The sequence below is a fragment of the Cervus canadensis genome, chromosome 29, assembly GCF_019320065.1.
Source record: "Cervus canadensis isolate Bull #8, Minnesota chromosome 29, ASM1932006v1, whole genome shotgun sequence".
NCBI classification, from domain to species: domain Eukaryota; kingdom Metazoa; phylum Chordata; class Mammalia; order Artiodactyla; family Cervidae; genus Cervus; species Cervus canadensis.
The window spans coordinates 44,829,121-44,848,018 of record NC_057414.1 but is presented as its reverse complement, the minus strand read 5'-3'; the positions used below and the strand labels follow the sequence as shown (position 1 = coordinate 44,848,018).

Below are 18,898 nucleotides of genomic sequence, written 5' to 3'. Positions count from 1 at the left end.
CCGAGAGGGCGCGCCAGACCACAAGGAAGCCACCATCCCACCCAGAGGGGTCCTGGGAACCCCCACCCGAGGAGGAGGCCCTTCAGAGACACACAGCAGTCCCGGGGCAGGACCGAGGGCTTTGCCGGGAGAAAGGAACCCGACAGACTGGGCAGCCTCCCTGGAAACCTGCGCGATGAGTTTCCAGTAAACACTGTAGTGAAAAAGAAAGGCAACGGGGAACGCCAGGAAAACCAAAGGACTCTTTGAGAAAGCCATGGACGGACGTCCCCGGCAGTGCAGTGGTTAAGCGACCAGACCGGGCCTACAGGAGGGACGCTGTCTGCAGGAACCTCCAGCCTGGCCTAGCGGAGGACGTGGCGGGGGCTGGGGGCACAGGGTGGGCTGAGGGGCCTTCACCCCACAAAGTTGGGCCCCTCCCCAGACGCAGCGGGACACAGTGGACCGGAGGGGCCGTGGGCCCAGGACCCTCCGGGGCTTGGTCAGGCTGCGCTGGCGCCCCCAGGCGGGCTCCCCTGCCGTCGGGGACTGCAGGGGGCGACGCTGCTGCGCTCAGCCAGCCCGTCTCCCACCCCAGGGCGGGGGCCACAGCCAGGCTCACTGCCCAGCCGCAGCCCCCCCACGGCACTGTGCCTGCCGACCCAGGCTCCTGGGGTGTCTGGGGGGAAGCACCAGCCTCGAGAGGAGGGGAGAGGGCAGGGCGGGCAGGACACCCACAGAGGCGCCTGTGTCTACAACTTTCCTGGGAACCTGGGCTGCACTGGGGGCCAGAGCCCCCCCCAAAGGATCCCAGCTGGTCTCCAAATCCCCAGCCTCCTCACACAAAGCCCTCCCCCTCCTGTCTCCTGCCAAACCACCATCTGTTGCCATGACGACGCCGGGAGCAGACAGGCAGGGGCACTGAGCTCCCCCCACCCCAAGCTCCCTTCAGCTGGGCCCTGGGCTCAGAGCAAGCCGCTGACTGCAGCCCCCACGGGCCTCAGGGACCCCTGCCCCAGCCCCAGGAGCACCTGCCTCCTGCCCAAGCGGCAAGGCGGAGCCCCCTCCCCTGCCCGCATCCCCTCGCCGTGGCGCCGGCCTGCCCAGCAGGGCCTGTCCTGTGCTCGGGGTGGCTGCTGACCTGCCTGGTCTCTGACCCACCTCCCCTGCTGCGCCCCCTGCCGCCCCGCCGCCGTGAGGCCCCGGCCTGTAGCCAGCCCCACCCAAGGAGCAGCACCAGGAGACCAGTCCACCCTTGACCCTACCCTGGGGCGGCTCTGGGAGCCCCGGCGGCCCGCAGGCAGGGCCCGGCAGGAGGTGCCCCAGGTCAGCTTGAGCGGAGCAGGGAGACCCCCGGGAGGAGCGGCCAGCACACGTGGCGGCCGCGGCCGAGGAGGACACGCGGCCACAGGTGGCTCTCCTGCCTCTGCCAGGCAGACACGTGATGACCGCTCAGCGCAGGGCCCGGGCTCGGACAGGCTCCGTGACCGGCCCGGAGTTGCCCAGGCTGAGACCGGCGGAGTGGAGGGTTTTCCTTCCCTTGCATTTGCTGAGCCCGGGTTGCTGCCCCATCTCAGCAGCTCTGGGAAGGAGTCAGCGACTTGAGGACTTAAAAGTGCCAGAGTGTTTCCACCCTGCTGGGACCGGCCGACCGCCTCCCCAAGGCGTCCAGGCCCCTTCACCCCTCACCCCAGTAGCCTGCTCACGGTGCACAGCCCGCCTGCCCTGGGATTTCCCATGAACCAAGTCGCTGGGAGACACACAGCCAGAAGTGACTCAGGCAGGAAGGAGGCCTGGTGAACCCGGCCCTCCTACGAGACGAGCTCTTTTAGAATCCACCAGCGCCGGCTGCTTCCAGGAGCCGAGGAGGAGATCAGCAATTCCCAGGAGAAACACCAGCGTCCGAGACACCCAGGAAGGAGCCGTGGCCCGACCAGAACCAGACAGAGCCGTGTGCAGACCTGGGGCCTGAGATGCTCCAGGTGCGGCCCCAGCCCCAGGCCTGGCCCAGGAGCGGGGAGCCGGGAGCCAGGCGGGGCTGCAGGCAGAGCTGGGGGCCCTCGCCGTCTGCCTGGCTGCCCGTGGGTCTGGGAGGCAGGGGTGGGAGGGAGCAGGGACAGCCTGGGGCTGCAGTACGACACCCCCCACCCCCTGTGGTCACCATGTGCCCCCTAGATCCTTCCAAGGGCCACTGCCCCGGCACCCGTCCACCCATGCGTGTCCAGGACCCCCGCACAGGCGGGACCCACTCGGGGCTGCAGAAGGACACGCTCACGGCAGGCAGAGCAGGGTCAGGGCCGGGGAGGCCGAGGTGCCCCCACCCCAGGCTGATGGGAGACGAGAGGGCCAGGGGGCGGGGGCTGCCTTCGGGGGCTCAGGGCCCAGCCAGAGATGCTGCCCCCAGCTCGGCAGCACGCAGTTGCCATGGCGATGACAGGGGCGGCCCCCAACTCACTCCCCGTCCCACTCTGTGACCCCGTCTCCCAGCCAATTCCCCATACCCAAGGAGCCCCCGGAGCCCCCGCAGAGGGTGGACGCTCCTCCCCAGCCTAGGTACCCTGGCTGACACCCAGAGCGAGGGCATCACAGCCCCGCGTCCAGGCTGAGGTTTCCCTGTGTGCGGCAGGCCCCTGGACCCCCTCAGCCACACCACCGAAAGCCCACCTGCCCAGCCAGCATCTCTGCGGGGCGCCCACCTACTGTGCACTCAGCGGCCCCCCCTCCTCCCGCCCTGCTGGGCTCCTGGGGGCCGCGGCCAGCAGGCAGGATGCCCCGGGGGGACCGTGGCCCTGTCCGGGGGCAGCGCTGTGGAGCCATTAGTTCTGGGGTGTGCCTGACCCAGCGACGGCTCACAGCCAGCCGGCTGTGTCCAGACAGCCAGTCCTCCGTGTCCAGACCCCACACCCACTCACGCGGGGAAACCCTCGCAGGTGGCCAGGGAATGGGCTCCACTTCCGACGGTGGCAGATGACCACGTGAGGTTTTTATTAACTGCTTTATCAACTCAACACTGTAAAATTAGCCCAATGAAACATTCTGATTGAATTCAGCAACTGTTCAGTAATTCAATCTGGTAAATTGTTTTTTTTTCCCCCAAGCTGGTACCCTAGTTTCAGAAGCCTCAGGACTGGGGGCTGGTGCCGGGGCCGCAGGCCAGGCGTCCGTAAGAAGGTGGGTGACCGGCTCGAGGGCAGCAGGGAGCCGGGGGCAGAGGGCGCAGACGCCGCGAGGGCAAGGTGCGAGGAGCCCCACGTCCGAGGAGACGGGCCGCCAGGGGCCGGGTTGCACCTGCTGCACGGACGCTGGGGTGACGGGAGGCCCCGCCGGGCGCAGCCCCTTGGCCGGCAGCTGTCCGGGCCCCGGGGATGCCGGGCGGCAGAGGGACAGAGTGGGGCTGACGGGCAGGAGCGACGCAGGGTCAGTGACCCGGGGCCTGGCGCAGGAGGGGAGGGGAGGGGTCCCCACGGAGCTGACACGGTTGCCTCGGTGACGGCGACATGGCTGGGGACGTCTGCCCCGGGAGACCCATGGGAGCGCCACCTGCCACCGCAGACACAGACAGACACACCCACAGCCTCCCTGGGGGCAGGTGCGGCCCACGCCACGGCCGGGCGTGCGGCCCCTCCAGCACGGAGCCGGCCCAGGGCTGCTCGGAGCTGAGCCAGGGGCGGGAAGGAGCCCCGGGGCCTCCCTCAGCCCCCACCCTGTGGGGCTGGAGCTGCGGGTGACCCCCCAGCCCCCAGCACAGGACGCAGGGAAGCTTCGTGCAGGGCAGGAGCCTCCCATCTGCCGCCGGCCCGGGCTCAAGAGGAGGAAGGCACAGCGTGCTCACTGGCGGCCGCACCCCCGCCCCGCCCGCCTGGGAGGGCCGCCGGGTGGGTCTGGGAAGCGGCCCAGCGGATGGGGCAGGGGCACGGCTGCAGGGCAGACAAGCACTCCGGTCAGTGGCCAGGAACTCCTGCCCCTCCAAGGGCACGGAGCCGGGGCCACAGGACCACTCTGCCGTGTCAAACATGGACTCTGCTTTTAAAAAACCCTCATCCACATTTTAAAAAACTGTTTGCTGACTTGGCTTCCCCAACCGCAAGACAGGTCTTCTGTCCTACCCTCCCCAGGGTCAAGAAGCCTGTGTCCCCACCCCGCCTGTGGGTCGGAGGGCCGGGCACCCCGTCCTAGACTCATCCCAGGCTCGGTGGTCCCGGGTGGGAGAGGAAGGAGGCTGCAGGCAAGCTCGGGGCGTGGTCTCGGCCTCTGCACCCACACTGTCTGTGGAGCCTCGAGACCGCAGGTGGGGGCGCCCGATCTCGGGGAGTCAGGGGCTGGGGCTGGGCATGAGACAAACAGCAAGGCGCTGGGCAAGCTCCCTGCCCAGGCCCCTCAGACAGACAGACAGACCCACACCCTGCCTGCGGTACCAGCAGGAAGTGAAAAACGCCTGTGGTCTGAGCCCCGCCCGGCCCAGACAGGTCAGGTGTCAGGAGCGCGCGCCTGTCCCCGGAAGAGCGCCAGTGTGGGGTAAGAATAGACGCTGCTCAGCGGTCAGCGCCCCTGAAGGACAGAGGGAAGGAGAGAGGCAGAGCGCCCGCCCACACGGGCCCCAGCGCATCCATGGGGGCCAGGCGGTGGAGCCGGGTGGGCTGCCCACCCCTGCACCTCCTGCCCTTGGGAAGCAAATGCAAGGGCCGGGCAACGGGACCTGCCCGCCGCTGGCACAATTGTGAACGAGGTCTCAGGACGGGAGCCCAGCCCTGCAGGGATGCTGCAGAGCGGCCCCGCCAGACGTGCCAGCCCCAGGACCTGCTCAGTGACCCTGGACCTCTGCCCTGACCCCTGACCCCACCCCAGGCAGCAGAGCCTGTCCCATGTGTGCCCCCAGCACACTCCCAGGGACAGGCAGGAGAGGCGCTGGGTTCGCGCACAGCTCCCCACGGGCCCATGGGCTGCAGGCCTGGCTCCTGGGGGCCTGGACCCAACGCCTGAGGAGGCGGAGGCACACGCCGTCCTGCCAGCACGGGGTCCCCGGGCTCTCGCCCTGCCGGCCCCCACCTACCCGGGTCCCCAAGCCAGAGAAGAGGAGGGACGCAGGCAGCCAACCTCTCCATCAACACCCGCCCTGAGCCGGCCTGGGGCTGACAACTCCCCAAACCCATGATGCTTCTGGGGCCGCCCCACAGCATGGGCCGCCTGGCAGCCCAGAGCAGAGGCGCCCCATGGGGACAGGAGCCGGCCCGCGGCGCCCCAGGATCAGCAGGACTCACCCAGGTGGGGAACCCGAGACCCAGCGAGGAACCGCAGGGCCCCCAGGACAGCACCCGCGCCGTGCACCGATGCCCACGCGCCTGGAGTCTGCCCAGGGCCCGACGGGCGCGCTCGGGGCCCTCCCCTCCCCAGGGCCCACGGGGGGCTCTTGGCAGAGGTGGGAGGGCAGCCAGGGCCCTAGGCCCAGCCGGAGCGGACAGGCCCAGGAGCTGCCCTCCCTGAACCGTGGCTGCCTGTCTGGTCCCTGCGCCCAGGTCAGGGCTGCCCCCAGCAGCACCCGGCCTGCTTCACCCAGATGCCACGACGTGTCCACCGGCCAGAGACCACCGCCTCCCGCAGCAGCACCAGGAGGGCTGCCAACCAGTCCTCGGTCAGCGCAGGACCCCTCGCTCACCACCTGCCGGGCGTGACTCAGAGGGGCGGTGAGTCTGCAAGGTCGGGGCTCCAGTCACCTCTGGAGGCCCGAAGCCCTGACTTGCCCTAGGCTCACTCCCTGGCCTTTGCCCAAAAGCGGCCAGCGGCCCAACTGTGCTGTCCCACCAGCCTGGATCTTGACAGGGCATCACCAGCGTCACCCCAACTGGGAGGGGGCCCCACACCCCCTGCTGTGGACGCCAGGGCAGCTCACAGATGCCCAGAGGGCGTGCCCTGCAGAGCCGGCGGCAGGAAGCGGGGCCCCTAAGTCGAGGCCCTACAGCCAGCCGACCCCAAAGGCGGGCTGTGGGACAGGGGTCTGAGCACCCCTCTGGCAGAGGGACGGGTGGGCACAGGTGGCACCAGGGCGGCAGCCGGCTCTCATGGACGCGGAGACGCCACGTGCTCAGCAGGGCCAGCAGTGAAGCCGACCGTGCATCTAGGAGCGTGGCCCACAGACCCTGGGCCCCTGCAGCCCCCAGGAAGTGCCCGGCACCTGCCTCCCAGGCGGCACAGCCCACACCCGCCCACAGGTGCCCTCAGCTGCCCCGCGGCATCTGCTGGAGGAGGTCCTATCTGTGCCACTTTATAATTAGTCACAAATCCCCCGGGATTGGGGTTTAGAGCCAGCAAACCTCCAATCTGAGAGGAGCTCTTGCCTGGAGAGATAAGCCAGCGTTTGACCCTTCCCGTCTGCCCAGCCCAGCCCCCACCCCACACACGGGGACACTCCCTCCGCCCCAAGGCCTCGGTCCATCCCAAATACAGCCTGTCCCCGGCCTCCCCACCTGCCTAGCACAGGATGATGTTTAGTGGGGGTTGGAGCTGGGGACGCTCGCTTCCTGAGTCCAGGTCCCAGGCCTGGGGCAGGGGCTGCAGACACAGCCTGAGGCCGGAGGACCCTCCCTGTATGTGCAGGGAGCTTGGCCGATCCGCCCAAGGCTGAGCCTGTGGAGGGCAACACCTGCCCTTCACACCCACCACACCTGTACCCCGAGGGGCTCAGGCAGGCAGACCCCAGACTCAGAGGGTCAGTGCAGAGCCCGGCCCACGGCTGGTCCCCACCTCCCCGGGCCACCCCGATGTCCCAGCGTTCTGCAGGAACGCCTGCGTTTCATGCACCCTTGGGTCACAAGAGCCTCGAGATAAGGGGATCCAGGAGGGAGCCAGAGCCTCTCACGGCTTGCCCACCCCTCCCTGGGGCACCCGCAGCCTACAGCGCCCGGGCACAGGTGGGTGACGGTTCCCAGGGAGGCACCTCGCGTCGACACGAGACCAGAGAAGGTGCTGCAGCCTCGGGAGGCGAACAGCGCTCGCTCACGGGCACCCTGCCCTCCCCTCGCCTGGCCAGTCAGCAGCAGCCCCAGGAGAACCGGCCACCAGCTCCTTCAGCCCAGGGAGGGGACTGGGGGCCGGGGTCTCCCCCAGGAGCACACGAGGCGGCTCCCATCTGCCCCTCCTCAGCACAGAACCAGCCCCACACCGGGAAGCCAGGTGCGGGAACTCACCGAAGACCCCAGGCCTGTCCACAGGCCTGCTCAGAGCTGCAGGGAACGTGGGCGGACAAACTAATGGCAGCCTCCCTCCTGCGGCGCCAGGAAGCTGCGAATTCAGCACCGCCGCGCCGGACAGCTCCACCCGCAGGCCGCCCGGGGCGAGGGCCTGGCGCCAGGCTGCAGGCTGCTCAGGCCGGAAAAGGTACACCAGCGGCCGCCCAGCCTCACCCCTGCAAGCCCCGGAGGAGGCTGCGGCAGAGACGGGCACCGCCCCAGGGCTTGCACTGCCCTCCTGAAGACTCACAGGGGCGAGTGCGGGAGGTGGGGGTCCCACAGGCAGCTGGCCCTGGGCGCAGGGGCTCCCGGCAGCTGCGGCTGTCCTCAACTGTCCTGGGCCTGAAGAGCAGTTCTCCCAGGTCACTGGGCCCCCAGTTCTGCATGGAAGCAGGCGCCCGCGGTGTGAGCCCCTTTAGCAGGAGCACGTGCCCCAGCCTCAAGCAGCCCTGACGCCAGGCGGGAAACCCCAGACCCAGACAGGGCGAGGGGTCCGGGCTTGGGGGCTCCCGAGTGAGGCCACATGTTGCAGCCACAGGCCAGACGTGGTGGCAGAGGCGACCCAGGAGGAGGAGCTGGAGGCACGGGCTGGGGGTGGGCAAGGCCGAGGCTGCCCCGCCGGAGCACGGCCTGCCTCGCACAGCATCCGTCCGCCCCCGTGACACAGCCACCGCGGCCTGCGGGCAGAGCCGGGACCCAGCGTGACAGGACACGGGGCGCCCGCCCGCCCCAAGCTGTCCAAGCTCTCCAGGACGGCCTCCCTCAGCCTCCCACAAGCTGTGTGAGGCCCCCGGGTCCGTGGCTGTTCCTCACCTACACCCCCAAGGGCTGCAGCGGCTCGGGGCTGGGGGGCCAGGGGGTGACCAGCCACCATCGTCCACTGCCTCAGGCTCACTCGCTGCAGGACAGAGCTGACTCTGGGAGCTCCTCACGGAACAGCCCCCCTGGGCCCGCACCCACGTGCACCGTGAGCAGGGCAGCCTCGGTGGACCCACTGCCCCCGGGCAGGGCCAGGCCGGCATCTCGCGGTGCACTGCCCGCCAGCACCAACGGCCATCACAGCAGGACTGGGGCGGGAATGAGGGCGGCCAGGCCACAACCACGCAAGGCTTCCTGGGTCCAGCCGGCCAGCGTCAGCACCCCTGAAACCCGAGTCACACATGCTGAGGCGAGGCCCGCACGACCTCCAGGGGCCGCGCCGGGGGCCAGAGGGGCTCGGCCTCCAGGAAGCAGTCCCCACCCACCAAACCAGCGTCTGACGGGGCTTCTGCCAGCTTTGGAAATCAGCCTTGACTTCTCAGGATGCTAAGCATCTGGTACTTTTTAAAACAGTATCTTTTAGACCCAGCCCTGAAACATTGACAGTTCAACAACGTTTGGGGAGCAGGCTGAGGCAAACTGACCCTGTGACTTGCCGAGGCTGGGTGGGCTCTCGGGGCCTGGGGGGCTCTTTTCTCTACTGCTGTCTCTGGAAGTGCCCGTATGCGGTGGGTTCTCATGGGAGCCCAGAAATGTTGGCCCTCCTGGGCGGGCCCCTGGAACAAAGGCGTCTGCCGGCCAGGTGGTGGGAGGCTGGGCACGAGAGGTCAGCGGGAGTGGGGGCACGGGGGGAGGGGAGGCAGGCCGCGCCCAGGGCGCCGTGTGCCACGGAAAGGGACAAGACAGCCCCCCCAGCCCAGGCTGCGTCCCCCCGGGGGGCCCTCAGCCCGGCACAGCTGGCCGCTCTGCCACAATCCCCAACCACTCTGCCCACTCACTGCCCCCAAAACCGGCGCTGCCCAGAAATATGGCTGCCGAGGGGAGAAGCAGACACAACGCCCATCTGTCCCATCCTGGCGCTGCCTTCCCCCGGCCCGCAGCCGAGGCCACGCATTCGGCCCAGGGGTGACCGCCGCTGCCAGCCCCCTCCCTAGTCCCAAGCAGGCGCGTCCCCTCAGGGCATACCACCCCAGCCCCCACCCCAGGGCCAGGACAGGAAACGGAGGCCTGGAGACGCGTGACTTTCCCACGGCACAGCCTGGGCTGGGGGTCCTGCCCCACGGGCTCTGCACCCAGGCTGACCGCAGAGACCCCGGACAAGAGACCCCAGACACTCTGTGCCTTCTGGCTGGCTCCCAGGGGTGCCACCATGGGCCTGGGACGGGGCGCCCTGTCCAGCTCCTTCCCGGCTCCACAGGGCTGACCGAGGGACTCCCGAACGGCTGTGTAAGACTCTCAGCTCCTCAAACACACCAAGGCCCCCACCCCGAAGGGCAGGGGCTGGGGAGCTCCACATGCAGCCCTCTCTAGGGGCCTTGGGCATCCCCAGGTCCCCGCACTGCCCGCCCAGCACCTGCCCCGCTCCCCGCAGGGAGGAAACAGGCCCACAAAGCGGGTCGGGGGGAGTCTGCTGGGGGCTGCAGAGCCTGCGCCCCCCAGTGGGCAGGTCTCCTCACGGCCTCTGCAGACCTGGGCTCCCACGGCCCTGCCCACCCGTGCCCCGGCCTCCAGCTGGCGCCAGAGTCAACGCCTGAGGAAGCTGGACCTTCGGGCCCAACGCACTGCTGGGTCCGGCTCAGGGGGAACTAGGAGCAGGAAGCAGCAGCCTTGGGGCTGCGGCTGCTCTGGCCTCGTGGCCTGCGGTTCAGGCCAAAGCCGGCCATCGGGAGGGACCATCGGGAGGGCCCCACTGGTTCCCGGTGGCCACCCCCCCACCCCCAAGTAGGCTCCGCCGCCTCGGCCTCCACCTTCCAGCTCCTCCACTGAGCCGGCGGCTGCCAGCAGCTCTGGCGTCACCCAGGGGCACCGTGGCCAAGCCTGCCCCCAGAGAGGCCACATTCCTGGGCGAGCAGCCTCCCGCCGCCCCCAAGAACCGCCCACATCCTGACGTGTCCTCAGTGCCGGCCACGTCATGCAGGTCAGGCGGGCCTCCCAGCTCTGCCCCGGGGTGAGGAGGGCCGGCCCCGGGCCTGGCTGAGCCCTGGGGGCAGCAGAGGCCTGAGTGCCCTGTCCTCAGGGTCCGGTCGGGGGCGGGGCCGTGGCCCTGAGTGGACAAGGACTGGCCGGCCCCTGGGGACCATGCAGGCCAGCACCCCAGCCAGGGGTGTCCCAGGACCCCACGTTGGTGCTGGACACGCACTGATCTCGGGACCCCGACCCACCCCAGGGCACAGGGGAGAAACTGAGGCGCAGCGGCCTCCCGGGGCCCTGAGGGACGGGAAGAAAACCCGCAAGAGGAGGACGTTTCCTGGGCCTGCGCGGGGCTCCCAGCTGCCTGGCTCCGGAACACTGGCCCCTCAGAGGCTGCAGAACAAGGCCGGAGCCGCCTCCCAGGGCCCAGCCCGGACAATCCCCGCTTTGTCCCCGCGGCCTCAGCCCCAGCCCAACCTCCGCCTTGTCCCGAGTCCGAGGCAGCTGGCCCCGCAGCCCTGCTTGGCGGCCGGCAGCTCTGCCTGGGGCAGTGCCTCAGGCAGGCTGTGGGCAGCTCCGATGACCCCAGCCAGGACCTGGGCGCTGGGCTCACAGAGGCCCACCCCGGGCCTACCACCCAGCGCAGGCCAGCCTGGCTGCCTTGGCCGGCCTGCGGGGGATGGGGGTGCTGGCCAAGCCTGGCACTGGGGAGGGATCCCCTGCAGGACCTGCCCGGAGGTGCCAGCCCACTCTGTGTCCAAGGACTTCTTGCAGAGTCCAAGGCAACACCAGGGACCACCCACAGGTGCAGGAGGCCCTTCCCCTCCCCCGAGACCCTCAATGGACCCTGGCAGATGCTGGCCCGCTATATGCTGAGCACCGCAGGTGAGTCCGGCGCTGCAACTGGCCATCGGGGCCTCACAGAGGCCGTGGGGGGCGCTGGGGCTCAAAGTCCCTCGAGTGCCAAAGTCAGGGGTTGGCCCTGGCTGAGCCTCCGGACGGTGGACACAGAATCGCCCCAAGAGGAACAAGGCATCCACGAGGGCCTGGGGGCCTGGCTGCATGGCGGGGGAGGCCAGGCCCATAGCAGCACCCCAGGGATCACAGGCAGGCCCCAAGGGGCCCCGCTCCGAGCAGCCAGAAGGTGCAGGTGGAGCCGGCAGGAAGGGACGCTGTGAGCAGGCAGCCAGAGAGCAGCCGCCTCTGCGGGCACTGCCCGACCCTCTGGTGCCCACTGGCCTCGAAGGTGCTCTCCAAACCGGAGCACGAGGTGGCCACCAGGTCCCCCGGATACTCCTGGTGCCCGGCAGCCATAGACCCTCCCTGGGCCCACGGGCACTGCAGCACGGCCCACGTAAGCTGTCCATGCACGGGCTCTGACCCTGGAGGACCTGTCCGCTCCGGGCACACAGAAGGCGCAGGCAGCGAGCGGGGCACACGAGCAGGCAGAGAAGATGCGGCCAGGGCTGCTGCCCGGCCTCTCATGACGCCAGACTCTTCTCCCTGACACCTGCAGGCCCAGAGACCTCCCCACAGACAGGTGCCTGCAGTGAAAACCAGGGGAAGCAGCAGCCAGAGAAGGTGCAGTGGACAGCTGGGACCTGGAGTCTCCTGGCCGAGCCCTCCCCACCCCACCCACAGCGGTCGAGGTTGGCTGGGACAGGCCAGGGCGGGGGAGCCAGCCCCGGGGTCCCAGTGCACACGTGCCCCCAACACGTACAGCCCAGCCTGCCAGTCACCAGCAAGGCTCGGGGAGGCCCTGGCCACCGTCCAGCCATCCGGGGCTGAGTCTGAGACCCTCCGCTCCTCTGCCCGGAGCACAGTCAGATGGCTGCCTGTCCAGCGGGGATCCCCCCGGAGCCCCGAGTGAGGATCTGCCTCAGAGCCATGGCCAGTGTTGGCCTGGCTGCTTCCAGAAGAGCCAGGCCTGGCCCTGTCCACAAGCCACTCCTGGACAGACAGCTCCAGAGATGATGCCTGGCACATGTGGGCAGAAGCGGGCCCCCGCACCATGCTGGGGGCCGCTGGTCCCCATGCTCCCCGCAAACCCCACAGTGCAGATGAGCCCCGGCCGGAGTGGCACCAGGCAGCACCCAGCTCTGCCAGAGCAGGTCAGGCCTCTGCCCCCCGCCCCATCTCTGCAGAACCTGGCACCACAGCCAGTGACGAGGCAAGGGGGCGGGGCGGGTGCATGAAAACCCAGAGGTGTTCAGAGCCACAGGGGACTACGGTGGGCCGGGGACACTCTGGGACGGGGGTCCTAGGGCTCGGTCCACACAGGACCCTCCCATCCCTTCGGGAAAAGGCCCCCCCTCTGAGGTGAGACCCCCCCCATCACCCCGGGGACCCTGTGCAGAGCTGCCCTGTGTGGACAAGCACAGCCCTCCAGGGCTGGCTCCGAGCCTAGGCAAGGGGCTTCCTGGAGGAGGGTCTGTGCCTCGGGAGGACGGCCGAGCAGCGTCTGTCCCAGCGTCACTGACGGGGCGCCAAGCCTTTCCAACTCCCCCCGGGAGGCAGGGGCATAGGTGCGGGCTCCCCACTGCCCCCCAGCTCTGCCCACAGCTCCTCCAGGACAGGGTGCCAATGTCTAACCAGGGTGCCGTGAGCATCGTGGGCTTTCCCACGGCCCCTGGGAGCCACTGTCCTGGACCAAGTTCAGATTCTGAGCCCACTCCCAGCTTACAGAGTGGGTTAGACGGACTGGGTCTGGCCTGGGACACAGAGTGGGAGGTTCTGGACCCACAGCAAAGGGCGACGTGCCTGCCGACCACGCTGACCATTGGACAGGACAGCTGGTCCACGTGCGGCCAGTGGAGGCCCACCCTACCCAGCCTGCTCTGCCCACCCAAGCGGGACGCCCACTCCTCCGGGCCTTAGCCCCCCATGGCGCCCCAGGCTGGTTCCTGGGCCGGTCCCTCCCTGACCATCCCCAGGGCCAATGGGCTGTGGCCACTGGCTGGCCGCACAGCCGCCTCCCTCTGCTCAGCCTCCTGAAGCGGACACAGCCCTGCACATCACCCCGCCCGTCTCCACCTCTGCCTGCCCCTCCGCCCCCGTCCTGCTCTGAGCCACGGGTCACCCCAGGCTCTGCAAACCCTCCCTCCAGCTCACCTGTCTCTCCTGCTCACACCTGCCTCTTCCCAGCTCACCCGTTTCCCTCCAGCTCACACCTGTCTTTCTTCCCAGCTCACCTGAGTCTCCCTCGTTCACCTGCCCCATCCCATCCCAGGAGTGCCCTCCAGCCTGCCTGCCACCAGCACCCACGTTAATTCTCCCAGGGGTCCCTTGAAAGCCTGGAGGGGCTCTCCCCACCAGCGCGCCCATCACCTTGTGAGCCTGCCCATGGGCAGCAGGGCGGCCCCCCGATTCCCTCTTCCCTCTTTAGCTGGACGGACCCCTCGCCCGAGAGCCCCGTCTCAGCCCCCATCTCCTCCCCGCTGGACAAGGGGTTTCCAAGGGTGGACTCCACCTCCTCCCATGGACGCCGGTGCCCCGCCTCCCTGCTGTCCTCCCCAGGGTCCTCCTGGCCGACGGGCGCTGAGCCCCCTGCGCTGGGTCTGCTGCGCCCTGGGGGAGTGAAGATGGCACAGCCCCTCCCGGCCTCCTCGGTCCCTGCTGGACCCTCTGGGGGTGCCTCCCCGCCACCCCCCCCCAGCTGAAGAAGCCTCTCCTGGACAAGCGAGTGGACTCCACCCTGCTGAACAACACCGGCCCAGCGGGCCTGGATGGCCCTGTCCCCCGACCGACCAGGAACCACAGTGCAGCTGGGGTGAGGGCCCTCACCAGGCTGCCTACAGAGGTAGTGCCAGGCCACTAAGGACAGCTGTGCAGAAATGACGTCCTGACCACCTCGCCAGCCCCGACGGGGAGGCCCAACACTGCAGGAGCGACGGACCCCCTCCCAGAGCCCAGGGCCAAGGGAGCAAAATAGAACCACTTGTGGCTACAGAGGCGCAACAGAAGTGCAAACTGGACCCTGCCAGCCACCAGAGGGATGTCGAGCCAGACAGAGGAGGTGGCTCTGTCCACACCTGCCTCCCACGCCTGTGGCATCCCCCACCCCATATCTGACTCCCCAAAAGCAGTGTCTCGAGGGAGAGCGGCGGGCCCACCTCCCAACAGGAACCCCGCCCCTGGGACATGGGGTCAAAGTGGCTGGATCAGCCACTGCACGCGGCCCACCACCCTGACGTCTACCCTCAGCTCCCCTTTACAGAACCTTGACAGAGGGCAGGCCATGCATGGGGAGGTCGGAGGTGTCCATGAGATGAGGGGGGCTGGGCTGGACCCCCCCACACCCCAGGCCTGGGGGGGCCGCACGGCTCAGGGGGAGCTGCTCCCCCGCAGCGCACTGTTCCCCGAGAGCTCCGGGCAAGAAGCCTGGCCCCCAGATAAGGTCAGGCAGTTATCTCGGGAGTGAATGGATAGGCCTGGGAAGTCACAGCTTTCTGGGCATTTGCTGCCAAAGAGCAGCCTGCAGGCCAAGTGAGCAGGCCTGGTGGATGCAGGCCACGAAGCTCCGTATCCACCAAACTCTAGGTGACCCTGCTACAGAAGGGACCGAGAGACGGGCCAACAGGAAGCTGGCACTCCAGCCATCAGGGTCTCAAGGGGCAGCTCTGAGCACTCAGGCCAAGAGGAGCAGAGGACAGACAGACCCCCAGAGGGGCCTCACCCAGAGAGCGGATCCCACTCTGAGACAGGGGCCGGAGGAGCTGCTTCTAAACATCACGGGGCCTGTTGTTCACACACCACACACATCCTTTTGTGTTCATTACTGTTAATTACAGTGGAAACCTCCTGTAATTAACCGCACGACAGAATAACTCAATGAAGAGTACGGAGACCAGCCCTACCCACGGAGACAACGCTGCCGTGTAATTCACTGCTGTCATCGCTTACAGGCCGATGTTTCCTTATAATAACATTTTATTGGTATGATAATTAGATTATTTCACTGCCTCCTGCATTCTGCTGCCCCACGCCCTTCCCCCATTGAGGATTTCACCAACGACGGTTGTTTCTCCCAGGAAACATGCGTATTTGAACTCAGTTGAACATGGGCTGTCTGCCACCTCCTCCTTGAACCCGGGCCCGCCGCCCCCACTTCCAATGCCTGCACTAGAGCCCGGGCCCCAGGTGCCTCGGCAGTTGGCAAGAGCTATCCACCCAGGAGGAGAGGGAGAGCACCCACCTCCCCCGCCCAGGCACCCTCTCTCCACCTCAGTTACATCACAGCCCCCACCCCACCCCCACCCAGCCCCGAGCTTGGCCCACTTTCCTCCCACCTCCAGGCTCCGCCTCTGGGCCACCCTGGGGGCCTTGGGGAGGGCCGGCAGCGTCCCTGGCTGGAGCGGCTCCCTCCTGGACCCCGAGCCTGCCGCACCCTCCTCGGAGGTCCAAGGAACTTCCCAGAGAGACAGGGGAAGGAGGCAATGCCGATCGGACCTCTGGGCCGCGAGAGAGGCCCATCCAGGAGCAAGAGGAAAATGGCTGAGCGCAGCCTCTCACAAAGCAGATGAGGAACTGGCCGCCGGCCGGGTCTAACCCAACCGCCAGAAAGACCGCCGGCCAGGAGCAGCCGGCGAGCCCCCTCCTCCCCTTCGCCGGGGGTCTGCTCCGCTGCCTGTGTGGGATCCCTGGGCCGGGCTCTGCGCTCGGGCCCGTCAGCAGCCTCCCTCTCCCTCCCCCGGGGGAGCGCAGTGTCGCAGACGTTCCGAGCCGAGGCGGGGAGGAGAGAGAGTCGCTGTCCAGCCCCGTGAGTCGCCCGGGCGCTCTCCCACTCCCACCGTGAGGGAGGACCCGGCCTGGCCGGAGCGGCCGGTCCCCGCAGGACGCGCGCGGCGACCTCCCCGCGCGCCGGCCGCCGGAGTTGGGGTCGCGGCCGGGGGCGCGCGGCCCGGGACGCAGCTGCTCCGGCAGCACGCCGATTAGCGCGGCCGCGGCAGACGGCAGATGGGCTCCCGCCCGGCCCCCTCCTCCCGCGGCACAATGGGCCGGGCCGCTCGGGCTCACAATGCGGCCGGGCCCGCGCACCTGCAGCCGGGCCGAGGGGCGCTGGCCCGGCCCGGGCCCCGCCGCTCGCGCCGCGTGTCCTTGGGCCGCGCCCGGCCGACCGCAACCGCGCGGCCTGCAGGACTCCGCGGCGGGCCTGGGCGCCTGGCCTCCTATTGTTCGCGGCTCCGAGCCGGAGCCGCGGGCCCGGCCTGCGGCGCCCAGCTCGGGGCGGCCTCCTTCCCCGGCCCCCGCGCGGAGCGCCCGGGCGGCGGGCCTGCGCGCCCCGGCCCTCACGGTCCCCTGGCTCCCCCGGCGCCCATCGGCGCCCCCGGCCCTCCGGCCCCGCCGCGGGCCGGCCTCCCGGCACCGGCCGGCGCGCACGCACCTGTCTGCCCCTTGCCCAGCGTCTTCTCCAGCCGGTAGGGCCCCACATACTGCGCGTGCTGCGCCCCGCCGCCGTCCTTCCCCGTCGATGTCATCGCTCCCGGGCCCGGCGCCGGCGAGGTGGGCGCCCCGGGCGGGCGCGGGCGGGCGGCGGCAGGGAGGGGCCGCGTCCGCGCGAGTCCGTCCGTCCGTCGGCTGGGCCGGGTCGGCGGCGCCCGGCGGGCCGCGCTCGCTCCGAGACCCCGCGCCTCCCCCGCGCCGCCGCCCCCCGCGCCTGCGCCCGCTCAGCTACGGCCGGCGCGCGCTACCTCCGCCTCTGCGAGAAGACCGGGCGGGCGGGGGCACAAGCCTTCCGCCGCCGTCGCCGCCGCCGCCGCCGAGGCCCGCGCCCCGCGCCCCCCGCGCACGCCCGTCCGTCCGTCCGCGGCCGCGCAGCCGAGCCGAGCCGAGCCGAGCCGAGCCCGCACGAGCGCAGCCCGACGCAGCGGCGGCCGCGAGTGGCTCCTGCGTCGGCCAATCAGCAGCGCCGGCCAATCAGCGGCCTCCTCTGCCGGCCCCGCCCCCGCCCCGTCCGCCAGGCGGAGGCCGGCGCTCCCGGGAGCTGGTCTCCGGGAGGCGAGGCCGGGGCGGCGTCCGGGCGGGGCCGGGGCGAGGCCGGGGCGGGGCCGGGGCCTGCGCGTCTCGGGCCCCCTGCCCACCGCCCACCCCCCCCAACCCTCCGGCCCCGCCCAGGGGGCGAGCTTCGGTTGCCTGACGGCCCGCCTTTAAAGCGCATCCCAGGACCAGGCAGGCGGCAGGCCTTGGGGTGGATGGTCTGCGACCCCGGCTCCCGGCGTCGTCCCTGCTGGGCGCGACCACCAGGGTGGAAAGGCGTTACTAGCCCTTCCGCACCCCTCTCGCTGGGGCTGCGGCGCTGCGTGGCGCGTGGCCCAGCCGTGACCTTGCGCGCCCGGAGGCAGTGCCCGGGACACTGCGCTCCTCCGCTCCGTTTTCTCGGGCACACGACGGTGACCAGCACAGCGGAGTCAAGAACTCATCCAAGGCCACACAGCAGGCCTTTGCGCTGGCCCACCCTGCAGAGGGAAGCCTGACCTGGGGGCCCGGTGTTTCTTGCGGAAAACACACGTGCTGCCTGAGCCAGGGCCGCAGAGGCGGGGGTAGTGCGGGGCTGTGGAGGGGGGGCAAGAGAGGTGAGGGCCGGGAGCAGGGAGTGCCAGCCGTGCAGGTGTGGACCCCGCACCCTCTGAGCGGCTGCGTGCCCTGCTGTGGCTCCGATCTGCCACCAAGTCCTGGGTGGCCACGTTTCTCCGGCAGGTTTTCTGCGGGCTCCGGGGCCTCAGCCCCAGCCCGCGCTCCAGTCAGGGTAATGCCCTGCTCCGGCCCAGCCTGTGTCAGCTGGCTGTGTCAGAGGGCTGTGTCAGCTCAGGGAACCGCAGATCGTCCCAGCACCCGCCCTGGGAGGGCTGGCTTGCGTTTTCTCCCCTCTCTCCACTCAGGAAAGGGAGAAAGCCCTCCAAACCCCAGCCCTCCGCCCTTGCAGGTCCCCCCTTGCTTCCTGCTTGTTTCTTAAAAGGTTGCAGACTGAGTCTTCAGGTGGCAGGTGCTGGGTTCCCCAAAGATGTGCAGGGCCTCACCCCACAAAACAGGACAGCTCCAGGCTTGGGGGGTGGGCACAGGTTTAACTGGATATACGGAGAGTTTGGGACTTTGGACGGGAGACTCCAGGGGCTGAAGGCACAATAGGAGTCATCTGGTCAGGGTGGTCAAGATTCGGGCTAGGGCCATCGGCAGACAGAGGAGGGCGGCATGCCCAGGCATCTGGAGGACGGGTCCCTGCCAGGAAAGGGACATGCCCTGTGGCCTCCCTGTCTTCCTCTGCTGGAGCCGTGCCTGCTGCGGTCCCCTGCTTTCCCCAGCCTGCAGGACTCACCAGACACATCCTTCTCGTGCCCTCAGCAGCACTGGCCAGCTAACCATTCTTATCTGGATACTCTTGGGCTAAAGCACCTGGCTTTCAAGATTCCCAGTCCCCACCCACACTGCACCCTGTGCCCCTGGGGTCTTCCCTCTCTGGCCACTTCTCAGTCTTCTGTGTCCGTGCAGCCCACACCTGTCATCATTTCTCAGGGCTCCCTGGGGGACCCCGCTGCTTGCCTCTCCGTGTTCTCCATGTCCACTTCTAGCACATTTCTGAAGCACCCTTGCCAGCTCCACCCTCACTCCAGGGCCGCAGGGCAGCCTCCCTCCTGCACCTCTCCTGGTATCGGTTGCACAAACTCTCAAACTCAACACAGCACAGAACCATCTTTGTGCCTGGCCCCTTGTGGCCGGGCTTCCATCTGCCTGGCCCAGCATTGGCCTTGATGCAGAGAAAGTCCAGGGGAGAGGCCTCACTGGAGGATCTCAGCAAACCTTTAAAGGAGAAA

General features: G+C 69.2%; 1 protein-coding gene across 20 annotated transcripts in view; it reads right to left on the bottom strand.

Moving 5' to 3' along the window:
• Positions 1-16,878, bottom strand: part of BRSK2 (BR serine/threonine kinase 2) — a 48,674-nt gene extending 31,796 nt beyond the window's left edge. For all 20 annotated transcript variants that reach the window (XR_006266473.1, XR_006266476.1, XR_006266477.1 and 17 more), the window contains exon 1: positions 16,474-16,878. Coding sequence is in view for 15 of the 20 variants with exons in the window: in XM_043452508.1 (XP_043308443.1) it covers positions 16,474-16,567 (94 nt within the window). In the remaining 5 variants the exon portion in view is untranslated. The remainder of the gene's footprint in view (positions 1-16,473) is intronic.
• Positions 16,879-18,898: the final 2,020 nt, after the last annotated feature.